The 22,981-nt window shown below is 33.6% G+C and overlaps 2 protein-coding genes across 3 annotated transcripts; both read right to left on the reverse strand.

Annotated features, from left to right (window-relative positions):
• Window positions 1–1,167: 1,167 nt before the first annotated feature.
• On the reverse strand, window positions 1,168–10,218 carry LOC128189435 (multidrug resistance-associated protein 1-like). Of its 2 annotated transcripts, none has more exons than XM_052861045.1 (26): window positions 10,104–10,218; window positions 9,669–9,857; window positions 9,185–9,310; window positions 8,928–9,065; window positions 8,588–8,713; window positions 8,423–8,481; window positions 8,193–8,324; window positions 7,954–8,076; window positions 7,625–7,802; window positions 7,269–7,526; window positions 7,114–7,179; window positions 6,855–6,992; window positions 6,585–6,731; window positions 6,252–6,403; window positions 5,801–6,104; window positions 5,475–5,642; window positions 5,073–5,393; window positions 4,738–4,963; window positions 4,345–4,655; window positions 3,934–4,133; window positions 3,417–3,543; window positions 2,992–3,240; window positions 2,589–2,747; window positions 2,288–2,454; window positions 1,978–2,172; window positions 1,168–1,793 (listed from the first exon to the last, which is right to left on the reverse strand). In XM_052861045.1, the coding sequence occupies exons 1-26, from the start codon at window positions 10,179–10,181 to the stop codon at window positions 1,682–1,684; spliced, it is 4,449 nt and encodes a 1,482-aa protein (XP_052717005.1). In that variant the 5' UTR covers window positions 10,182–10,218; the 3' UTR covers window positions 1,168–1,681. The 2 variants fall into 2 exon arrangements, with proteins under 2 accessions (XP_052717005.1, XP_052717004.1); XM_052861044.1 differs by having other exon boundaries at window positions 7,954–8,106.
• Window positions 10,219–13,815: 3,597 nt separating this feature from the next.
• Window positions 13,816–22,875, reverse strand: LOC128189436 (multidrug resistance-associated protein 1-like). Its single transcript, XM_052861046.1, has 26 exons — window positions 22,791–22,875; window positions 22,327–22,515; window positions 21,839–21,964; window positions 21,575–21,712; window positions 21,223–21,348; window positions 21,057–21,115; window positions 20,828–20,959; window positions 20,581–20,733; window positions 20,246–20,423; window positions 19,890–20,147; window positions 19,716–19,781; window positions 19,463–19,600; window positions 19,193–19,339; window positions 18,843–18,994; window positions 18,400–18,703; window positions 18,075–18,242; window positions 17,659–17,979; window positions 17,335–17,554; window positions 16,942–17,252; window positions 16,531–16,730; window positions 16,012–16,138; window positions 15,587–15,835; window positions 15,197–15,355; window positions 14,896–15,062; window positions 14,586–14,780; window positions 13,816–14,401 (listed from the first exon to the last, which is right to left on the reverse strand). Exons 1-26 carry the CDS (start codon window positions 22,845–22,847, stop codon window positions 14,290–14,292), a joined length of 4,452 nt encoding a protein of 1,483 aa, XP_052717006.1. The 5' UTR covers window positions 22,848–22,875; the 3' UTR covers window positions 13,816–14,289.
• Between the last annotated feature and the right edge of the window lie 106 nt (window positions 22,876–22,981).

Genomic DNA, 22,981 nt, shown 5'->3' on the forward strand with positions numbered 1-22,981 from the left:
AAAGTTTAACATGAATGTTAAAAAAGATAGATTAAGGAAAGGAATTAAGCTCACATTTGAACTGAAAGCTCATTAGCTTTTTGACACTGTTTTGTCTTCAGAATGTATTCAATTTCTGTAAACAGAGGACCAGGTCCTTTTCAATCGTACAAATATTTTTCGGGAAATAAATCCAAAAACCAAATCATTAAAGGGTTGCTGGATGGTTTTCTTTTTGGACTCATTAAGGTCTTAACAAAAAAATATACCATAATTTTTATAATTCATTCTCAATCATTGCATTATCTCTCCCATAAGTTACTATTTTTTGAAAGTAATGTGGTATAAACAAGAAAGTAAATGAAAAGGTTTTTTTCAGATAAGTAATGTTATCAGTGTGTTATCTAGAAATGCTATCATATTAAAACTGTCAACAAATATGGAAATTAAGTTCGAAGCAGAGATAGTAGCGAGATTGACATTTTTGTTAAATATACAATGTACTTGTAGAAGTAAACGTAAAACGATTAGAACTCTTTAAAATGAGTTGTGTTCATGTAGTAAAACAATAAATATGGTTATGTTTGTTATAAGGTATGTATATTTTTGTAATAAACTGATTAATTATGATAGCTGTGTGAGTCAGAAAAGCAGTGAAGTACTAGTAAGAGTAGCATCATTTTGTATCAAAGGATAATAGTCTGTACAATACATCTTGCTTTGTGTTATTGCATATACACTATTGTGATACAAACATTAATTTTAAACATGTTTTACCTAGTTGATATTATTTAAACAATTTAAAAATCAAATGTTTGTTATTTGATTATAATTTATTTTAAAGATTTTTGTCTGAAATAAACATTTTTGTCACATGGTTTATTGAGTTTTGTACCGGTTCTAACATGACAAGATTTAGTATTTGTATTAGGGTGTATTAAATTACACTGTAATTAAAGAGCAAATACATGTGTGTGTAAGAAACTTGTCTGCGAAAAAAATCTCGTTATTTAAATTGTCGAAGTAATTGAGTTTTAGGCTGGAACTTGTAGAAAAGATTGACCCTTTCATTACCACAAACGGTCGGCAGAAAGTGAGTAGACTTTTTTCTTGCACTTAAACATGTATGGAACAACTGCTTGAGGAACCATATAGCATTCATTTACAAAGATAACGCACGTGTTCATAGATATAAAAATCCTTTTATTAACAAAATCTATTTAGAATAGAATATGTATATATCACATTTTGTAAAACACAATGAACACAAAAATGGTAGGGATAGACACCAAGTATAGACTGATGTACATGTATGCACACACTAATTTATGACAACAATAAACACTAAATAATTATAGTGTGTAGCTCATAGTTGATTGTACTTCTTATTTTCGTAGATTGTAAGTACAACCTAAGACAAAGTAATGAAATTTCAAGGAAGCACCTTTGCAATTGAAGACAATGTAATGAAATGTCAAGGAATCATCTTTAAAATATAAGACAAGGTAATGAAATGTCATGGAAACATCTTTGCAATATAAGACAATGTAATGAAATGTCAAGAAAGCGTCTTTGCAATCTAAGACAATGTAATGAAATGTCAAGAAAGCGTCTTTGCAATCTAAGACAATGTAATGAAATGTCAATGAAGCATCTTTGCAATCTAAGACATTGTAATGAAATGTCAAGGAAGCATCTTAATCTACACAAGATTAGCTGCTTTGGCCATTGAATGAAATATACTGTTTTCATCTTTTAACAAAACATCTGGACTGTCAAATTCTTTAATCTGGCCTTTATCTAGTACCATGATTCTAAAAAAGAAAAAAAACGTTTAATTAATATACATGTATTAAGCAGGAAACAATTAAAGGACTCCAATAAAAAGCTATTGCAACATGAAAATGAATGATTTACTGCAGGATTTGAATTAGAATTTAAAAGTACAAAATTATATAATGGTTTACTGCACAGATGATTGGTAAGTATTTCAATTACCTGGAGTAGTCCAAAACAGTGTTAAGTCTGTGGGCTATAGTGAGGATAGTACAATCAGAGAACTCCCGCCGTATAGTGTTCTGTATCAGGTTGTCTGTTTTCAGATCCACAGCGGCTGTAGCCTCATCTAGGACCAATATCTTGGACTTCTTCAGAAGTGCGCGTGCGAGGCATATCAACTGTCTCTGTCCAACACTGTAACAACATACACAAGATTATGAATAAGTAATTTTTTTCAAAAGTATATTTAATTCAAGCAAAGATGGAAAGACCTTGCGTTTCAATTTGGTAAGATTAATGTTTAACAAACCTGAGATTTTCTCCTCTCTCTGAGCATTCGTAAAGAAGACCACCTTCGAGAGATTCCACATATTTTTTTAGATGGGCATGTTCCAAAGCTTCCCATAAATCATCGTCAGAGAAAGAGTTGAACGGGTCCAGGTTCATTCGTAATGTACCAGAAAACAACACGGGATCCTAAACAATGAAAAAATCAATTCTGTGTAATTCAGAGTCCATGTACTGCATTACATAAAAGACAAGTTGTGATTACTTGTATGGATTTTTTTTAGTAAATTTATTTATTATTTTCTCAGACGGTAAATTTATACCTGGGGAATAATTGTCAGCTTAGAACGAAGGTCGTGCAAGCCAATGGTTGATATGTCTACATCATCGATGATTATACTTCCGCCAGCCTTTTCGAGAATTCGAAATAATGCCAGGGTTAATGATGATTTTCCTGCCCCCGTTCTTCCAACGATTCCTATCTGAAAAACAACGATAAATCTAACTTTATGGACGTAAACACTACTATTTATCCTAATGTAGATATAATATATATAGAATGTATGTTCGTAAAACATTGTTATTAAATATTTTATTTTTTATCAAATATTTAATTTTTTCCAAAACAAAATATGTATGCCAAATTTGGAGTCCATTTTATAATAGAAATAAATAAATGTAAATATATTTTTAAAAAATGACAGAAAGATTAACTGTATCTTTTACCTTCTCCCCGGGTGTAATATCGCAATCAATTCCTTTCAGAACCAATTCCAAATCCTCTCTGTACCTCAGACTGAAATTGGAAAACTTCACGTGACCTCGTTGAGGCCAATTAGAAGCAGGTTCAGTTTCTTTGATTCTCCAATCAGCTTCGGGTTTAAGGTTTATGTATTCCTGGATTCTTTCGACCGTTATAATGTTTGTGTCCATCTCCGTGAAAGCAAAAACAATCCACCTTAATGTATCTGTTACCTAAAACATAAAGATTCATAGACAATGACAGGATGAAGGCAAAGTACACGTATTTTGTAGTATTCTATTGAAGCTTATAAACGAAAATGGAGTTACAATTTACTTTCATTTGAAATGAATCGAGTTTAAGTCATAATACAATAGCTTCATCAATTGCAAAAGAAAAAGATACTTACATTGCCAGCATATGTCATGATCAAAGCTATCATTCCGCTTGATAAAACATCTCGACGATAACAAGCCAACATGCAAGCGATGAACACCAACAGATTTCCCAAAAATCCTAAACGAAAGTTCAACCACCTGCAAAATACAAAATATTTATGAACAAGGAGTAATAACTGCCTTTTTGACGAATCACTCACGAGAATATCAATGGTGTTTGACAACAGCATTTTACGAACTAGTTCTTCTACATTGTAAACAATAGTTTGCCTAAATTTCATGCAAACATTATAATTTTCATCTCAAAAATATTTAAGTAAAGTTTTGCCTCTTTCAAATTTAACGAAATGAAATTAAATATTATGTTAAAACTTTGGGGTTTTTTTGCAGTTAAATAAACTGTGGAATACCTTTGTGTTCCCTTCTGGTTATCAGGACCAATGGTTTGAAAACTATATTACTATTCCAACCAAGCTTATTATTTTACTTCAAAGTAATAAATTATATAGCTAAGCATCCTTTACAAACCTGTAACAGGAAAGAGTTGTCAGTTCAGCTTTGTGATACGCATCTCGTCGACGGTCACACTCCTGCGCAAATAAAGACGTTTTGTTGAAAGCTCGAATGGTCGTCGCTCCCTGGATAGATTCACTGAAGAAAGAGAACTGGGGGGATCTGAGCGCTTTGTTCATTCTTCTGCACTGACATGCTGCAACACTAAATAATCTCTACAAATGGAAGAAAACAAAAACGTAAATTTTATTTGTATGTGTAAATACACAGCCTATAATGTGAAACTTCGAAGTTTATGTAAAGTAAAATGCAAGACTTTGAGTATCATCCCTATGAGTAAAGAAATTTTGCTTCTTTTCAATGTCTTTTAAAATAATGCCAAAAATTAGCTGTCCAATTTATCCTGTCAAATTATTGTGTATATACCTGTATCAAAAAATACATGATGAACAGCGGCACCAAGAAGTAGACCATTGTCGGCATCCCAGACGTGATGACAATTAAAGTGAACACGATCCGCGGGAAGGTGTGCATAAAGCTCTTGGTAACCCACGGAAGAGAGTGTTCCAAACATTCCATGTCTTTTGAGAATCTATTGACCATTCTGCCAACTGGAGTATTTTCAAAGAAACTGAAAGGCGCTCTCATCACACCGGCCAAAGTCTTCTGGTGAACCTTTTTGGCTGATGTTACCACGATGAATATCACAGAGAGTTCCCCAAGTACGTTTAAAAGAGCTGCAAAACACAGGAATAAGGTCAGAAACAATTTTCCTGGTACATATAGAGTATAATCCCTGAATAACGAGTGTGTACTTACTGTTGATCAGACCAATGAGTCCAAAGCCCTTTATTTTGTATCCTTGTGAAATGGCTTGAGCGCTTGAGTTAAGTTCTGTTTTGTTGTCCGAGATGTCTGAATCCCATTCACTGAGCCAGTAATTTTTGTAAAAGTCGGCAGCGTTTAGTGCAAGACACGCCGCAAACATGACTAAAAGGACTGGCCCTACGATTTTCAGATAAGTACTATAGGCGGACCATTTTGCCTACAAAATTCACATCGTTTTAAAATTCAATTCACATCAGAAAAAGGAAAAATGAATAGTCAGTTTGTAGGAAAGTAAGCAAACAATATTCTTTCGAGACTTGACTCACCCCATCAAGATTAATAGACTCTTCTTCGATGAATTTAGAATCTTTACATCTTTCCTCGTTTTCTGTGTCTTCTTTGGTGTTTAAATGATCGATTGTTGACACCTGTCTGTCAAATGATGCGGGTCTTGTACTTCCATCGGTCGATTCATCGTCAGAACTCGATTCCTCCTGGAGGTGGGTTCGTACAAATTCAGCAAAAGCACCATTTCTCTCCATTAGTTCCGTATAGGTCCCGACTTCTGATACTTCTCCGTTTACCAAACTGATGACTCTATCCACGTATGGTAAGAAGCTTATGGCATGGGTAACAAGAACGCGGGTCTATAAATGTCAGAAGTAAGCATTAGTCAAACTGCAGTGTTAACAAAAATCATAAAAATAGTGAAAAGTATGCCAACCAACCTTATTTCTGAGAAGCCCCCTATTTCCTATCACTTGATCAAATAGATGTCTGCCTACGCGAGCGTCTACAGCACTGAGTGGATCGTCCAATAAGTAAATGTCAGCATCATCGTAAACTGCACGCGCCAAACTGACTCTTTGTTTCTGTCCACCGCTCAGATTAATACCCTGTGAACAAAAAATTTCAAATTAAAATTTCATACTTACATTCTTAGATACATTTACTTCAAGTGCACAGTAACGCTATAAATGTTAATTTTAACTTCACTCAAAAGATTTGCTCTCACTGATGATCGAAATTTGGTGTGTACAAGTATTTGCAATACCTTTTCTCCTATTTCTGTTTCATCTCCTTTAGGGAGAATGTCAAGATCAGCTTGTAAAGCACATGCTTCTACTGCTTTTCTATAGTTCTTTACATTCATTTTTCTACCAAACAGAATGTTTTCTCTCAGGGTATTATTTTGAATCCATGCTTCTTGGGTCACAAATGCTACAGAACCTTTGACATCGACAGTTCCAGAGATTTTTTCCATTTCTCCAATAGCGGCTGACATGAGTGAAGATTTTCCGGCTCCAACCGAACCAATCACTGCCACCAGTTCGCCATTAGAGACATCCACATCGATACTGTCATATCAAGTTTACAGAGTTATAGCCTTCATTAACATTGTCAAATTCGGCAGAGACATTTTAATAAAGATTTAATTAAGAAGCTAGCATTCTAAGTTTAATTAACATCACATTATCAATTTATCATGTAACTTTTGTAGTTACTTTCTTAAGGAAGGACTTTCGGCTTTGTTCCATGTGAATGATGCAGCTTTCATTGTTATGGCTTTCTTTGCGTCTTCGCTGTGTTGGATGGCTGATTCGTCAATTTCTTCACGATTCAGAAATGTTTCAATTCTTTTTAGTGAAACCGATAACTGTGAAACAATAAAAATTACGATAGAACATCAATAAATATAGAAAGTAGTATAACGTTAAAAAAAGCTTAAATATTCTAAACAGTAATTTGTAACAGCATACTATAATAGACGACTTGGAAGACTTGTTATTGGTTTTGGAGTTTAAGCAATATGTTAATCTTGCATGCATCCCACTCACCTCGATAAGAGAGGTAATGGCTATTGGCATATACATAAGCGGACCACGGAAAGCTGAAATCATGGACATTATGAAATAGATTTTTTTTGTTGTTAAAACATTTCCCTCGTCTAGCCACAGGTACACCGCAAAGATCGAAAAAGTGAACTGCAAAGAAAAATATTTTAAAAAATGATCAAGGATTCTACCATCAAATGTTAATAACAGTATGATGAAATAAAAACCCAATTTATTAAAAATTAAAAACATTGTTATGTAATTTTTTCTTACCAGAAATTCGGACATTTGCCAGCAGAACATATTAACTATGTCTAGATATCTATTCTTTGTCTTCTCGTTAATTTCCTGCGATCTTATGGATCCAATTTTGTCTCCAAATGAGGGTTCCCATGCATACAGTTTCAATACCTGTAATTCATACAAATGCATGTATATTGAAACCCAGTATGTTTAACGGATTTCAGTGTTCAATTTTTGAGAGAGAGAGAGAGAGAGAGAGAGAGAGAGAGAGAGAGAGAGAGAGATTTACCTTCATTCCATTGAAGACTTCATTCAGAACTTTCATTCTTTTATCCGTTATATCCTTTCCTTCTTTCTGTAAGGCACAATAAAGTTATATACATGTAATGTGAGCCTATATTAGATAAATGCATTCGCAGACGTAAAGGTATAAATTTAACTTACATTGATTTTGTGTTGAGCTTTTGCAATAACAGCAATTAATGGAACAAATACTACAAGGAGAAAAAATGCAACTAGAGCAGACGATCCCAGTTCCTGGTACAAAAAGTACATCGCTATGCATGCCTGGACAGGCCCAAGCAACAGAAGGTGCAGCTCAAAGATGGATCTGTGATTAATTTTCGTGGCGTCATCTGACATCAGGTTGACCATTTCGCCAACAGTGCATTCCTGCTTGGCTTTATTGGAAAGTTTAGCCATCTACAAAGAGAAAATCAAGAAAGGAATGGATGTATGAAAATGAAAAAAAATGGAAAATTGGAAATACTTTGCGATAATATTGTTACTTGCTGTTGTACCTTTCTATATATGGCTCCACAAACTGAAGTCCTGATTTTGATTCCAAGCATATGACCTACGTGGTCTGAGTGAGTGTCTTGAAATGTTTGTACAACACCGAACAGGAAGTAAGCAGAGGCAAGAAAAATTCCATGCCAAAGATAATCGTCTGCATCTTCAGCAAAATTTATCAAACTCCTAGAAATAACAATGAATTTGATTTCATATTTGTTTCTATACGTTTGATAATAACATATCAAAGCACAATTGGCCTATAAAGGTATATATTCACATAAACCTATGTCAATTTCCTTTACTTATAAAACAATAAAATCTGCCTTGTGCCTACCTAAATATCAGAGGGCCAATGAAACTATATAGATATATTGGGACGGTTATTAGGAAGTGGATGAATATCTCGTAGAAGTGGATCTTCAAAATAACTCTAGACAGGCATGCTTTTATGTCCCCGCTGCAAATATTTTGGTTTACATCAGTTCTTCTGAAACATATAAAAATTGCTGTGACAAGTCCCTTCATTACATAAACTTAATATTTTTGTATTTAATTTTTACAGGAAATATCCACCTTTTCTGTCGGATCGAATCATCACGCCAAGCTTTCTCAAAAACTGGGACGGTGGATTCTGATTTTAAGTCAGCCGAAAGTTCTATCAAATCCTTTGCCTCTAATGGTCTCTTGTAAGCGTCTTTCACAATTCTAAAAAAATATACAACAATCTTTAATAAATATCTTAGAGAAGTTTGACATTTTTCAAATTATAAATATTTATTTTTTCATTGTTGTTTTTTGCTTACCTTGTAAACCAGGAAAATGCAAGCGCCGACATGATGGTGCTATTTTCAAGACACGATTTCTATAACGATAAATTGTGTATGTATAATGACTGTTATTATTTCATTGATTGAAAAAGAATCGATATTTCAACTTTTCATGAACGTATGAATCTAGGGACATCATACCTTAGATTTGGAACCGTCATCCTTTGAAAAATTGTCGATGAAAAAGCCAGTGAGGAAAAGCTCGGCAATGGACAACAGGAGTTGTAGAGGCAGCAGGCAAGCGCTGAAATGTAGGCTCATTTCCTCCTATAACAATACACCAATATTACACGTGTTTATATATTTCATTCAATCTAGGTTTTAAAGAATTGCAAAATTTCAACATTTTCAATATCTTTTGTTTTATAATTAAATTATTATCGATTTCCTTAAGAATTTGGGAAGAAAGAAAATATTTTTACGTTTTTTTTCATCTATTAAAAAAGACATTTATCATTTGATAAGAAAACCTGAGCAACACCTGAGCGTATAACCCTCTGATCTGAGACTGGAGGTTTAGAGTAAGACAAACTGTCGTAAGAAACCAGTAAACAAATAATAGTCCAGAAGATTGCATTCGATGACGCCGCTCTGTTAACATGACGTGGTTAGCCACCATCTGAAACACAAACACAAAAATCACAAATGGTTGAATGAGGCCTTCATAAACTAATAATGTACGACAAATTATAAAGTTTATTTCTTGAGAGTCTACTTAATTGTTCAGTGTGAACTAACCATAGTAATTCCTGTCAATGCTGGGGAGATAAATTCCGGTTTCAACATCGACTCCGCCAGGGAATTCACAAACACGGTTTCTATACATTCTAGGAACGCGAAAAGAGCTAGACCAAGGCACAGGACCTAAAACAAAGCAAATCAAATTAAAAAAATTAATGTATTGTCCTTAATGAACCTTATATTGTTAGTTAAATTACTAGGTACTGAATTTAATTTGATAAAATAAAATCAGTAAACGACAGTGCTAGATTCCTAGTTATACGCGATGAATAATATTTGCCTAAAGTCGCGAGAAGAACATCTCGCTGATTTGAAAAGTTCGCTTTCATTTTTTGGACAGATAAAAACTAAATGAAACTATGAAAAAAAATCGCCGTTCGCTATTTTGTATTCTGGAGAGTTGTTGCAAACTTGAATTGCGAATCTAAATAATTAAGTACTCGTGTGAAAATAAGGAATCTACAGTACTGAGCAAACTTACATATTTGGCAAGACTTAACGCTGAATGGCACATAGGCTGGGATTGTCTTGAACTTTCCTTAGAGGACAATATCCAAAGTCTTAGAGGGGATAGGACCAATAGGAGAATACATGGTATCCAGCGGAGTATAGTCTTGTGGAAGCACGGAGTCAGGTCCGGATAAGCAGTATTCCATGTAACGTTGGAGTCCTGAAAACAAAATTAATGTAAATCATGCAATGTCAATACTCAATGTTATATATTTTTTACGGTAAAATAACAATTGGTAAGGAAAATGAGTGTAAAGATAAGTATTTCATATTGTTGTGCAATCGTCAGAAGTTATTTTTATTCATTTGCAAAATTTGAAGATATGAACTGAGATTTTTCATTTGAGCAAAACAATGCCTTATTTAATTTTCGACACACGCGTATGAGGTCGATTTCAAACCTTACCCATAAAGAATCCCCTGAACACATCCATTCAATCTTGTTGACGATGTGATCGTTCATTTTGTTCAGTAGTCTTATCATAAAGTGTCAGGTATGATTTACCTGTTCATCGGCTCGGGTTATATATGTAGTCCTGCGTCTAATTTTAACCAGATGGAAAAGCGGGAAACCCCGCCTGACGCATTGGTCTGCGGACATTTAAATGTATTGGGTCTCTGTTTCTCTGAGCGACAGTAAACAGCATTTTGAAAGCTCTCTATGGATCTGAAGTTTCCAATATCAGTCATACTCTGCATGAGGCAGGTTTTCCCCTATATTAGAGTTTGATTGTCAAACTGTATAAGAGCTGTTGCACAACGCTTAGTTGACCTTCATTTGATCAGTGACATGGCCCATTCCAGATTATTTCACTACTGTTCGTTTGTTTGTAAGTCGATTAGTCATTGAAACCCCTGATATTGATCAAGTCATTAACGTATGCATACTTTGATAATCTTCAAGAGGGGGGTGGGGGTGCAGGAATTAAGTAGATTTATAACAAGATATTTCTTTTATTATAATCATTTAAAATATTGTGCATATTTGCAAAGACAAAAAAAATGTTAATCTGAATATGTATATATACGTAATGATGTAAATAAAGATAAATATGCATGTAAAAATTATTTTTAAAAATTAAGAATTTAAAAAAAAAAACCCATTTCCCCCACTTCAGTGTTCGAAATAAAAAAATCACGAGCGCAACGTTAAAAATTAATGATTTATCAATGCACTAGTGTAAAATAAACATGTAATCAGCGCTTAACATCGATTGAATGATAAGCATATATCGATTTACGAATCTTTGGTCTAAGTTTTTTAGTTTGCTTTTTATATTATTTCTACAGTTACTTGTTTAAAAAATCAACTTACAACGAAGCAATTCACAATGGTGACATAGCTTTATGATTTTATTGTAAGGAAAACTCTGAAGTAAACTGATTTTGATATAACCAAATTCAACAGTAGATTTCTTAATTTCTTTTTGTTACATTTTAATTTTGCATAGCATTCTAATGTTGCATGGTGTATGTCTTTTTAAATACAAGCAATGTAACGACAATCCTTATTAATAAATAAGTTTTAAAATATTGTCAAAGTCAAGTATTTCAACAAATTCTTATTATATATATGAATTATTATTTTATATGATTCATTTCTTCGTTCTACAATCCTGAAGAAAATATGAATTTACAAGTATGTTTATATGCATTAAGTTTTAATGGAATAGCTGATCGCTACTCTCATGAAATATATAATTACATGTATATTTTCATTGAATATTTTTCTAAAAATAGACTACAAATTACATCATATTGAGTAGATATTGATCGGATTATAAAAACTTTAACAGAGTAAAATAAACTGAATGACATGACAAACACTTAAAAACTATTAAAATTGAAATCGCTCTGCCATCTTTAAACCCAATTGGTCGTAATCACTATTATATATGAGGGTTGTCCAAAAAGTTCGTGGACAATCGCGTTTTTTGTCATTTTAAATGGGTTTATTTATACATATTGTATATCTAAATCTTTCTCAAAAAATTCAAATCAAACTAAAGTGGTGTTGAATGTTTTCCATAGAAATAAAGTAAACTTTCAATTATCAAAGGGTTGCGGAAAGTACAGTGTAAAAATTGTCCAATTTTTGTAATAGAGTTTTGAGATATGAATATTAACAGTTTTTGTAAAACATTGAAAAACTTCATAATCTTCTATCGTGATTTTTCTTATGTCGGTGTAAGTTTCGACCAATTGATATAATGGACGTTGTGTAGATTTCAGTGTAGATTTCAGTCTTGTTAGTTTCTACAGAGCTTTGAATGTACAATCAATTTCCGTAAGAAATAGAGGGAATCATACTTGGTGGATGTACTTGTATAAGATTTCAAATTTTGTTGAGCTACTGCATCATATAAGTTTTAAATACAAAAGAAAGAAAATATGCATCAGTTAAAACATTTCAGCTTTCTCAATTTGAAAAATATTGGTCATTACTAGAAAATGTTGATTTTTATTGTATTAGTTTATTTATGATTATGATATGTAAGATGAAAAGCTCATCTCATGCCTTATGATTATTTATTTCTTTTGGTGAACAGCGGGGAATGAAATGTTTATGATAAGGGGAGATAACAAAGAGTTTAAAAACATGCAACACAATTATACAATCATGCATATATTTGTATGTTTCAGAAATACTAATTTAAAAAAGAATGAATCCAACATGATATATGGCTAATGAAACGCAGTGCATACTATAACAGTAATTTTTGTAACTTTCTAATAAAAAAGGAAGATCTATTCATTTTCTAAGGATGTTGCGGCATCAATACAATTTATGATACACAGCTGAACAGGAGAACAATAAACATTGTCTTGGAGATTGATCCATACACTTTGTTACACAAACAGGTCCGAGAGGTTGAGAGGAGTTATATACAGACCACTCTGCAGAAAGCAGCACAATTCCACTCCAAGTACATGTAGTCAAATGGTATATGAATTCAGCAGTGAATCTGAAGCAGAGGTTATTAAGTTACCATGCCGTTTAATTAACATATCACAATAAGTCATCACAAACTGATGAAGAATTGACAAATGAAAGTAAATATCTTTCTGGGTTTTTTTTTATATATATATCGTTGCCAAAGACAATATTATATACATGTACTGGTAAATGAGTGTTAAATTACAGAATCGAAAATATATGCCGTCAACCTGATTAGAGATAAAGAGATAAAGAAAAATTGTTATGGTTTGCTTTCAGAAGACAACAAATGCTCCAAAAGTAAATGGAAGTTTAAAAAGTGTTCCATTCTCAATGTGTGAAGAGAGACGATTAATGAGAGGTGTCATGTAGTTTGGTTACAGTTGAAAAACTATCTTGAATTCCTATAAGTTTGCTAATGTAAGAACAGCAGAGGTTTTGCGAAACAGATGGAGATCTATGAATAAATGACATTTTATCTCAATATCATACAATAATTTTGTATGAGTGATGAAAAATTATGATATGTACTTGTATTAATTCTGGAGCAAAATTTGTTTATGCTTCTGATGTCATTGAATGATAGTGTTAGCGGACTTTGTGAATTTACGAAGGTCAGTGTTCGGTGCTTTTGGATGTTTAACATTTTCATTCATTTCTATATCCAGTGAACCTATCTTAAATAACGGAAATCTGCACAATACATCTTGATTTGTGTTATTGCATATACACTATTGTGATACAAACAGTATTGTTAAACATGTTTTACCTAGTTGATATTATTTATACAACTTAAAAATCAAATGTTTGTTATTTGATTATAATCCATTTAAAGATTTTTGTCTGAAATAAACATTTTTGTCTCATGGTTTATTGAGTTTTGTACCGGTTCTAACATGACCAGATTTAGTATTTGTATTAGGGTGTATTAAATAACACTGTATGAACTGTAATTAAAGAGCAAATATATGTATGTGTAAGAACCTTGTCTGCGAAAAAAATCTCGTTATTTAAATTGTCGAATTGAGTTTTAGGCTGGAACGTGTAGAAAAGATTCCCCTTTCATTACCACAAACGGTCGGTAGAAAGTGAGTAGACTTTTTTTCTTGCACGTAAACGTAGGGAACAATTGCTTGAGGAACCATATAACATTCATTTACAAAGATAACGCACGTGTTCATAGATATAAAAATCCTTTTATTAACAAAATCTATTTAGAATAGAATATGTATATATCACATTTTGTAAAACACAATGAACACAAAAATGGTGGAGATAGACACCAAGTATAGACTGATGTACATGTCTGCACACACTATTTTATGACAACAACAAACACTAAATAATTATAGTGTGTAGCTCATAGTTGATTGTACTTCTTATTTTCGTAGATTGTAAATACAACTTAAGACAAAGTAATGAAATTTCAAGGAAGCACCTTTGCAATTGAAGACAATGTAATGAAATGTCAAGGAATCATCTTTAAAATGTAAGACAAGGTAATGAAATGTCATGGAAACATCTTTGCAATATAGGACAATGTAATGAAATGTCAAACAAACATCTTTGCAATCTGAGACAATGTAATGAAATGTCAATGAAGCATCTTTGCAATCTAAGACATTGTAATGAAATGTCAAGGAAGCATCTTAATCTACACAAGATTAGCTGCTTTGGCCATTGAATGAAATATACTGTTTTCATCTTTTAACAAAACATCTGGACTGTCAAATTCTTTAATCTGGCCTTTATCAAGTACCATGATTCTAAAAAAGAAAATAAAGGTTTAATTAATATACATGCATTAAGCAGGAAACAATTAAAGGACTCCGATAAAAAGCTATTGCAACAGGAAAATGGGTGATTTACTGCGGGATTTGAATTTGAATTTAAAAGTACAAAATTCTATAATGGTTTACTGCACAGATGATTGGTAAGTATTTCAATTACCTGGAGTAGTCCAATACAGTGTTAAGTCTGTGGGCTATAGTGAGGATAGTACAATCAGAGAACTCCCGCCGTATAGTGTTCTGTATCAAGTTGTCTGTTTTCAGATCCACGGCGGCTGTAGCCTCATCTAGGACTAATATCTTCGACTTCTTAAGAAGTGCGCGCGCGAGGCAGATCAACTGTCTCTGTCCAACACTGTAACAACATACACAAGAATATGAATTAATAATTTTTTTCAAAAGTATATTTAATTCAAACAAAGATGGAAAGATCTTGCGTTTCAATTTGGTTAGATTAATGTTTAACAAACCTGAGATTTTCTCCTCTCTCTGAGCATTCGTAAAGAAGACCACCTTCGAGAGATTCCACATATTTTTTTAGATGGGCATGTTCCAAAGCTTCCCATAAATCATCGTCAGAGAAAGAGTTGAACGGGTCCAGGTTCATTCGTAATGTACCAGAAAACAACACAGGATCCTAAACAATGAAAAAATCAATTCTGTGAAATTCAGAGTCCATGTACTGCATTATATAAAAGACAAGTTGTGATTACTTGTATGGATTTTTTTTAGTAAATTTATTTATTATTTTCTCAGACGGTAAATTTATACCTGGGGAATAATTGTCAGCTTAGAACGAAGGTCGTGCAAGCCAATGGTTGATATGTCTACATCATCGATGATTATACTTCCGCCAGCCTTTTCGAGAATTCGAAATAATGCCAGGGTTAATGATGATTTTCCTGCTCCCGTTCTTCCAACGATTCCTATCTGAAACACAACGATAAATCTAACTTTATGGACGTAAACACTACTATTTATCCTAATGTAGATATAATATATATAGAATGTCTGTTCGTAAAACATTGTTATTAAATATTTTATTTTTTATCAAATATTTTATTTTTATGTATGCCAAATTTGGAGTCCATTTTATAATAGAAATAAATAAATGTAAATATATATTTAAAAAATGACAGAAAGATTAACTGTATCTTTTACCTTCTCCCCGGGTGTAATATCGCAATCAATTCCTTTCAGAACCAAGTCCAAATCCTCTCTGTACCTCAGACTGAAATTGGAAAACTTCACGTGACCCCGTTGAGGCCAATTAGAAGCAGGTTCAGTTTCTTTGATTCTCCAATCAGCTTCGGGTTTAAGGTTTATGTATTCCTGGATTCTTTCGACCGTTATAATGTTTGTGTCCATCTCCGTGAAAGCAAAAACAATCCACCTTAATGTATCTGTTACCTAAAACATAAAGATTCATAGACAATGACAGGATGAAGACAAAGTACATGTATTTTGTAGTATTCTATTGAAGCTTATAAACGAAAATGGAGTTACAATTTACTTTCATTTGAAATGAATCGAGTTTAAGTCATAATACAATAGCTTCATCAATTGCAAAAGAAAAAGATACTTACATTGCCAGCATATGTCATGATCAAAGCTATCATTCCGCTTGATAAAACATCTCGACGATAACAAGACAACACGCAAGCGATGAACACCAACAGATTTCCCAAAAATCCTAAACGAAAGTTCAACCACCTGCAAAATACAAAATATTTATGAACAAGGAGTAATAACTGCCTTTTTGACGAATCACTCACGAGAATATCAATGGTGTTTGACAACAGCATTTTACGAACTAGTTCTTCTACATTGTAAACAATAGTTTGCCTAAATTTCATGCAAACATTATAATTTTCATCTCAAAAATATTTAAGTAAAGTTTTGCCTCTTTCAAATTTAACGAAATAAAATTAAATATTATGTTAAAACTTGGGTTTTTTTTTTTGCAGTTAAATAAACTGTGGAATACCTTTGTGTTCCCTTCTGGTTATCAGGACCAATGGTTTGAAAACTATATTACTATTCCAACCAAGCTTATTATTTTACTTCAAAGTAATAAATTATATAGCTAAGCATCCTTTACAAACCTGTAACAGGAAAGAGTTGTCAGTTCAGCTTTGTGATACGCATCTCGTCGACGGTCACACTCCTGCGCAAATAAAGACGTTTTGTTGAAAGCTCGAATGGTCGTCGCTCCCTGGATAGATTCACTGAAGAAAGAGAACTGGGGGGATCTGAGCGCTTTGTTCATTCTTCTGCACTGACATGCTGCAACACTAAATAATCTCTACAAATGGAAGAAAACAAAAACGTAAATTTTATTTGTATGTGTAAATACACAGCCTATAATGTGAAACTTCGAAGTTTATGTAAAGTAAAATGCAAGACTTTGAGTATCATCCCTATGAGTAAAGAAAATTTGCTTCTTTTCAATGTCTTTTAAAATAATGCCAAAAATTAGCTGTCCAATTTATCCTGTCAAATTATTGTGTATATACCTGTATCAAAAAATACATGATGAACAGCGGCACCAAGAAGTAGACCATTGTCGGCATCCCAGACGTGATGACAATTAAAGTGAACACGATCCGCGGGAAGGTGTGCATAAAGCTCTTGGTAACCCACGGAAGAGAGTGTTCCAAACATTCCATGTCTTTTGAGAATCTATTGACCATTCTGCCAACTGGAGTATTTTCAAAGAAACTGAAAGGCGCTCTCATCACACCGGCCAAAGTCTTCTGGTGAACCTTTTTGGCTGATGTTACCACGATGAATATCACAGAGAGTTCCCCAAGTACGTTTAAAAGAGCTGCAAAACACAGGAATAAGGTCAGAAACAATTTTCCTGGTACATATAGAGTATAAGCCCTGAATAACGAGTGTGTACTTACTGTTGATCAGACCAATGAGTCCAAAGCCCTTTATTTTGTATCCTTGTGAAATGGCTTGAGCGCTTAGTTCTGTTTTGTTGTCCGAGATGTCAGAGTCCCATTCACTGAGCCAGTAATTTTTGTAAAAGTCGGCAGCGTTTTGTGCAAGACACGCTGCAAACATGACTAAAAGGACTGGCCCTACGATTTTCAGATAAGTACTATAGGCGGACCATTTTGCCTACAAAATTCACATCGTTTTAAAATTCAATTCACATCAGAAAAAGGAAAAAGGAAAAGTCAGTATGTAGGAAAGTAAGCAAACAATATCGAGACTTGACTCACCTCATCAAGATTAATAGACTCTTCTTCGATGAATTTAGAATCTTTACATCTTTCCTCGTTCTCTGTGTCTTCTTTGGTGTTTAAATGATCGATTGTTGACACCTGTCTGTCAAATGACGCGGGTCTAGTACTTCCATCGGTCGATTCATCGTCAGAACTCGATTCCTCCTGGAGGTGGGTTCGTACAAATTCAGCAAAAGCACCATTTCTCTCCATTAGTTCCGTATAGGTCCCGACTTCTGATACTTCTCCGTTTACCAAACTGATGACTCTATCCACGTATGGTAAGAAGCTTATGGCATGGGTAACAAGAACGCGGGTCTATAAATGTCAGAAGTAAGCATTAGTCAAACTGCAGTGTTAACAAAAATCATAAAAATAGTGAAAAGTATGCCTTTGCATTGAAACAAACCAACCTTATTTCTGAGAAGCCCTCTATTTCCTATCACTTGATCAAATAGATGTCTGCCTACGCGAGCGTCTACAGCACTGAGTGGATCGTCCAATAAGTAAATGTCAGCATCATCGTAAACTGCACGCGCCAAACTGACTCTTTGTTTCTGTCCACCGCTCAGATTAATTCCCTGTTAAAAAAAATTCAAAATTAAAATTTAATACTTACATTCTTAGATATATTTCCTTGAACTGCACAGGAACGCAAAAAATGCTTATTTTAACTACACTCCAAAGTTTTGCTCTCATTAATGATCTGAATTAGGTGTGTACAAGTATTTGCAATACCTTTTCTCCTATTTCTGTTTCATCTCCTTTAGGAAGAATGTCAAGATCAGCTTGTAAAGCACATGCTTCTACTGCTTTTCTATAGTTCTTTACATTCATTTTTCTTCCAAACAGAATGTTTTCTCTCAGGGTATTATTTTGAATCCATGCTTCTTGGGTCACAAATGCTACAGAACCTTTGACATCGACAGTTCCAGAGATTTTCTCCATTTCTCCAATAGCGGCTGACATAAGTGAAGATTTTCCGGCTCCAACCGAACCAATCACTGCCACCAGTTCGCCATTAGCGACATCCACATCGATACTGTCATATCAAGTTTACAGAGTTATAATCTTCATTAACATTGTCAAATTCGACAGATGCGTTATAATAAAGATTTAATTAAGAAGCTAGCATTCTAAGTTTAATTAACATAACATTATCATGTAACTTTTGTGTTTACTTTTTTAAGGAAGGACTTTTGGCTTTGTTCCATGTGAATGATGCAGCTTTCATTGTTATGGCTTTCTCTGCGTCTTTGCTGTGTTGAATGGCTGATTCGTCAATTTCTTCACGATTCAGAAATGTTTCAATTCTTTTTAGGGATACTGATAACTGTGAAACAATGAAAATTACTATGTAGAATATCACCATATATAGAAAGAAGTATAACATTAAAAAGTATAGCTTTGATATTCTAAATGGTAATAACAGCATACTAGTATATACCCAAATTCTGCTTAACAAAAAATGAAGACTATTGATTGGTTTTGGAGTTAAAGCAATATGTAATCGTGCAAGCTTCCCACTCACCTCAATAAGAGAGGTAATGGCTATTGGCATATACATAAGTGGACCCCGAAAAGCTGAAATCATGGACATTATGAAATAGATTTTCTTTGTTGTTAATACATTTCCCTCGTCTAGCCACAGGTACACCGCAAAGATCGAAAAAGTGAACTGCAAAGAAAAATATCAAAAAATTTGATCAAGGATTCTACCATCAAATGTTAATAACAGTATGATGAAATAAAAACCCAATTTATCAAAAATTAAAAAAATTGTTATGTAATTGTTTCTTACCAGAAATTCGGACATTTGACAGCAGAACATATTCACTATATCTAGATATCTATTCTTTGTCTTCTCGTTAATTTCCTGCGATCTTATGGATCCAATTTTGTCTCCAAATGAGGATTCCCATGCATACAGTTTCAATACCTAGAATTCATACATGTATATTGAAGCCCAGTATGTTTAATGGATGTCAGTGTGCAATTTGAGAGAGAGAGAGAGAGAGAGAGAGAGAGATAGAGAGAGAGAGAGAGATATTTACCTTCATTCCATTGAAGACTTCATTAAGAACTTTCATTCTTTTATCTGTTATATCTTTTCCTTCTTTCTGTAAGGCACAATAAATAAAGTTATACATGGAATGTGAGCCTGTACATATTTTAAAATACAATATTATAGACTCAGCGGCAAACCTTATGGTATACATTTAACTTACATTGATTTTGTGTTGAGCCTTTGCTATGACAGCAATTAGTGGAACAAATACTACAAGGAGAAAGAATGCAACTAGAGCAGCCGATCCCAGTTCCTGGTACAAGAAGTACATCGCTATGCATGCCTGGACAGGCCCAAGCCACAGAAGGTGCAACTCAAAGATGGATCTGTGATTTATTTTCGTGGCGTCATCTGACATCAGGTTGACCATTTCGCCAACAGTGCATTCCTGCTTGGCTTTATTGGAAAGTTTAGCCATCTACAAAGAAAAAACCAGAACAGAAATGAATGTATGATAATTTAAAATAAAAAAGATTGGCAATCCTTTTGCGATAATATTGTTACTTGCTGTTGTACCTTTCTATATATGGCTCCACAAACTGAAGTCCTGATTTTGATTCCAAGCATATGACCCACGTGGTCTGAGTGAGTGTCTTGAAATGTTTGTACAACACCAAACAAGAAGTAAGCAGAGGCAAGAAAAATTCCATGCCAAAGATAGTCGTCTGCATCTTCAGCAAAATTTATCAAAGACCTAGAAAGAGCAATGAATTGTGATTTTACATTTTTGCTATACGTTTGATAATAACATACTTTTTTCAGAGCACAATTGGCCTATAAAGGTATATATTCACATAAACCTATGTCAATTTTCTTTACCTATAGAACATTAAAATCTGACTTGTGCCTACCTAAATATTAGAGGGCCAATGAATCTATATAGATATATTGGGACGGTTATTAGGAAGTGGATGAATATCTCGTAGAAGTGGATCTTCAAAATAACTCTGGACAGGCATGCTTTTATGTTCCCGCTGCAAATATTTTGGTTGACATCAGTTCTTCTGAAATATATTTTAAAAAATTGTTGTGACAAGCCCTTTCATTCCATAAACTTCATATCTTTTTTTAGATTTAATCTTCACAGGAAATATTCACCTTTTCTGTCGGTTCGAATCATCACGCCAAGCTTTCTCAAAAACTGGGACGGTAGATTCTGATTTTAAGTCAGCCGAAAGTTCTATCAAATCCTTTGCCTCTAATGGTCTCTTGTAGGCGTCTTTCACAATTCTTTAAAAAATACAACAGTTCTTAATAAATATCTTAGAGAAGTTTGACATTTTTCAAATTCTAAATATTTATTTTTTCATTGTTGTTTTTTGCTTACCTTGTAAACCAGGAAAATGCAAGCGCCGACATGATGGGGCTATTTTCAAGACACGATTTCTATAACGATAAATTGTGTATGTATAATGACTGTTATTATTTCATTGATTGAAAAAGAATCAATGTTTCAACTTTTCATGAACGTATGAATCTAGGAACATCCATACCTTAGATTTGGAACCGTCATCCTCTGGAAAATTGTCGATGAAAAAGCCAGTGAGGAAAAGTTCGGCAATGGACAACAGGAGTTGTAGAGGCAGCAGGCAAGCGTTGAAATGTAGGCTCATTTCCTTCTGTAACAATACACGAATTTTACATGTTCGTATTTATTTTATTTGATCTGGATTTATAGGATTTCAAAATTTCAGTAACTTCAATAATTTTTGTTTTATAATTTTAGCGATTTTAAAAATCATGATCAAATTTCTTAAAAATTAGAAAAAAAATTAAGATCTTCTTTTCAGTTTGTTTTTTTTTTCAACCAGAATTATCTTTTTGATAACTTAACATGGGCAATACCTGGACATATAATCCTCTGATCTGAGACTGGAGGTTTAGAATAAGACAAACTGTCATAAGAAACCAGTAAACAAATAATAGTCCAGAAGATTGCATTCGATGACGTCGCTCTGTTAACATGACGTGGTTAGCCACCATCTGAAACACACACAATAAAAAAAAATTACACATGGTTGAATGACGCCATTCTGTACATTCTCTGATATTGTACGACAAATTACAAAGTGTATTTTTTGAGAGACTACTTGTTCAGTGTGAACTAACCAAAGTAATTCCTGTCAATGCTGGGGAGATGAATTCCGGTTTCACCATCGACTCCGTCAGGGAGCTCACAAACACAGTCTCGATACATTCTAGAAACGCCAGAAGAGCAAGACCAAGGCACAGGACCTACAACAAAGCAAATCAAACAGAAACTTAATGTATTGTCCTTAATAAATTTTATTTTATCAAATTGAAATTATCGGGTACTTAATTTAATCTGATAAAATAAAATCAGTAAACGACAGTACTAGATTACTAATTATACGCGAGTAATAATATTTGCCTAAAATCTGGAGAAGAATTTCATCTGACTGATTTTAAAAGCTCGCTTTTATTTTTTGGGCAGATGTAAACTAAATGAAACTATGGAAAAAAAAATTGGCGTTCGCGATTTTACATTCTAGTGAGTTGTTGCAAAAGAGTTGAATCGCGGAATATAATTAAGTACCCGCGTAGAATAAGGAATCTACAGTACTGAGCAAACTTACATATTTGGCAAGACTTAACGCTGAATGGCACATAGGCTGGGATTGTCTGGAACTTTCCTTAGAGGACAATATCCAAAGTCTTAGAGGGGATAGGACCAGTAGCAGGATACATGGTATCCAGCGGAGTATAGTCTTCTGGAAGCACGGGGTCAGGTCCGGATAAGCAGTATTCCATGTAATGTTGGAGTCCTGAAAACAAAATTAATGTAAATCATGCAATGTCTTTACTCAGTGTTATATTTTTTACAGTTAAATAACAATTGTAAAAGAAAATGAGTGTAAAGATAAATATTTCATATTGTTGTGCAATCGTCAGAAATTATTTTTATTCATTATCTTTGCATTTGCAAATTTTGAAGATATAAACTGAGATTTTTATATTATTGGTTTTTTTTTTTATTTGAGCAAAACAATGCCGTATCTTATTTTCGACACACGGGTATGAGGTCGATTTCAAACCTTACCCATAAAGGATCCCCTGAACACATCCATTCAATCTTGTTGACGATGTGATCGTTCATTTTGTTCAGTTGTCTTTATCATAAAGTGTCAGGTATGATTTACCTGTTAACCGACTCGGGGTATATATATGTGATCCTGTGTCTAAATTTAACCAGACGGCAAAGCGGGAAACCCCGCCTGACGCATGTGTCTA

Source organism: Crassostrea angulata, chromosome 6, assembly GCF_025612915.1.
Source record: "Crassostrea angulata isolate pt1a10 chromosome 6, ASM2561291v2, whole genome shotgun sequence".
Classification (NCBI taxonomy): domain Eukaryota; kingdom Metazoa; phylum Mollusca; class Bivalvia; order Ostreida; family Ostreidae; genus Magallana; species Magallana angulata.

What these genes read in the sequence shown, in the direction of transcription:
- LOC128189435 (XM_052861044.1), bottom strand. Translation starts at nt 10,181, where the DNA reads ATGATAAGACTACTGAACAAAATGAACGATCACATCGTCAACAAGATT. An exon ending in AGCTGACAATTATTCCCCAG is followed by an intron (nt 2,455 to 2,588) that starts GTATAAATTTAC and finishes TTCATTGTTTAG; the next exon opens with GATCCCGTGTTGTTTTCTGG. An exon ending in GAGAGAGGAGAAAATCTCAG is followed by an intron (nt 2,173 to 2,287) that starts GTTTGTTAAACA and finishes ATGTTGTTACAG; the next exon opens with TGTTGGACAGAGACAGTTGA.
- LOC128189436 (XM_052861046.1), bottom strand. Translation starts at nt 22,847, where the DNA reads ATGAACGATCACATCGTCAACAAGATTGAATGGATGTGTTCAGGGGAT. An exon ending in CATTGACAGGAATTACTTTG is followed by an intron (nt 21,713 to 21,838) that starts GTTAGTTCACAC and finishes TGTGTGTTTCAG; the next exon opens with ATGGTGGCTAACCACGTCAT. An exon ending in AGCTGACAATTATTCCCCAG is followed by an intron (nt 15,063 to 15,196) that starts GTATAAATTTAC and finishes TTCATTGTTTAG; the next exon opens with GATCCTGTGTTGTTTTCTGG.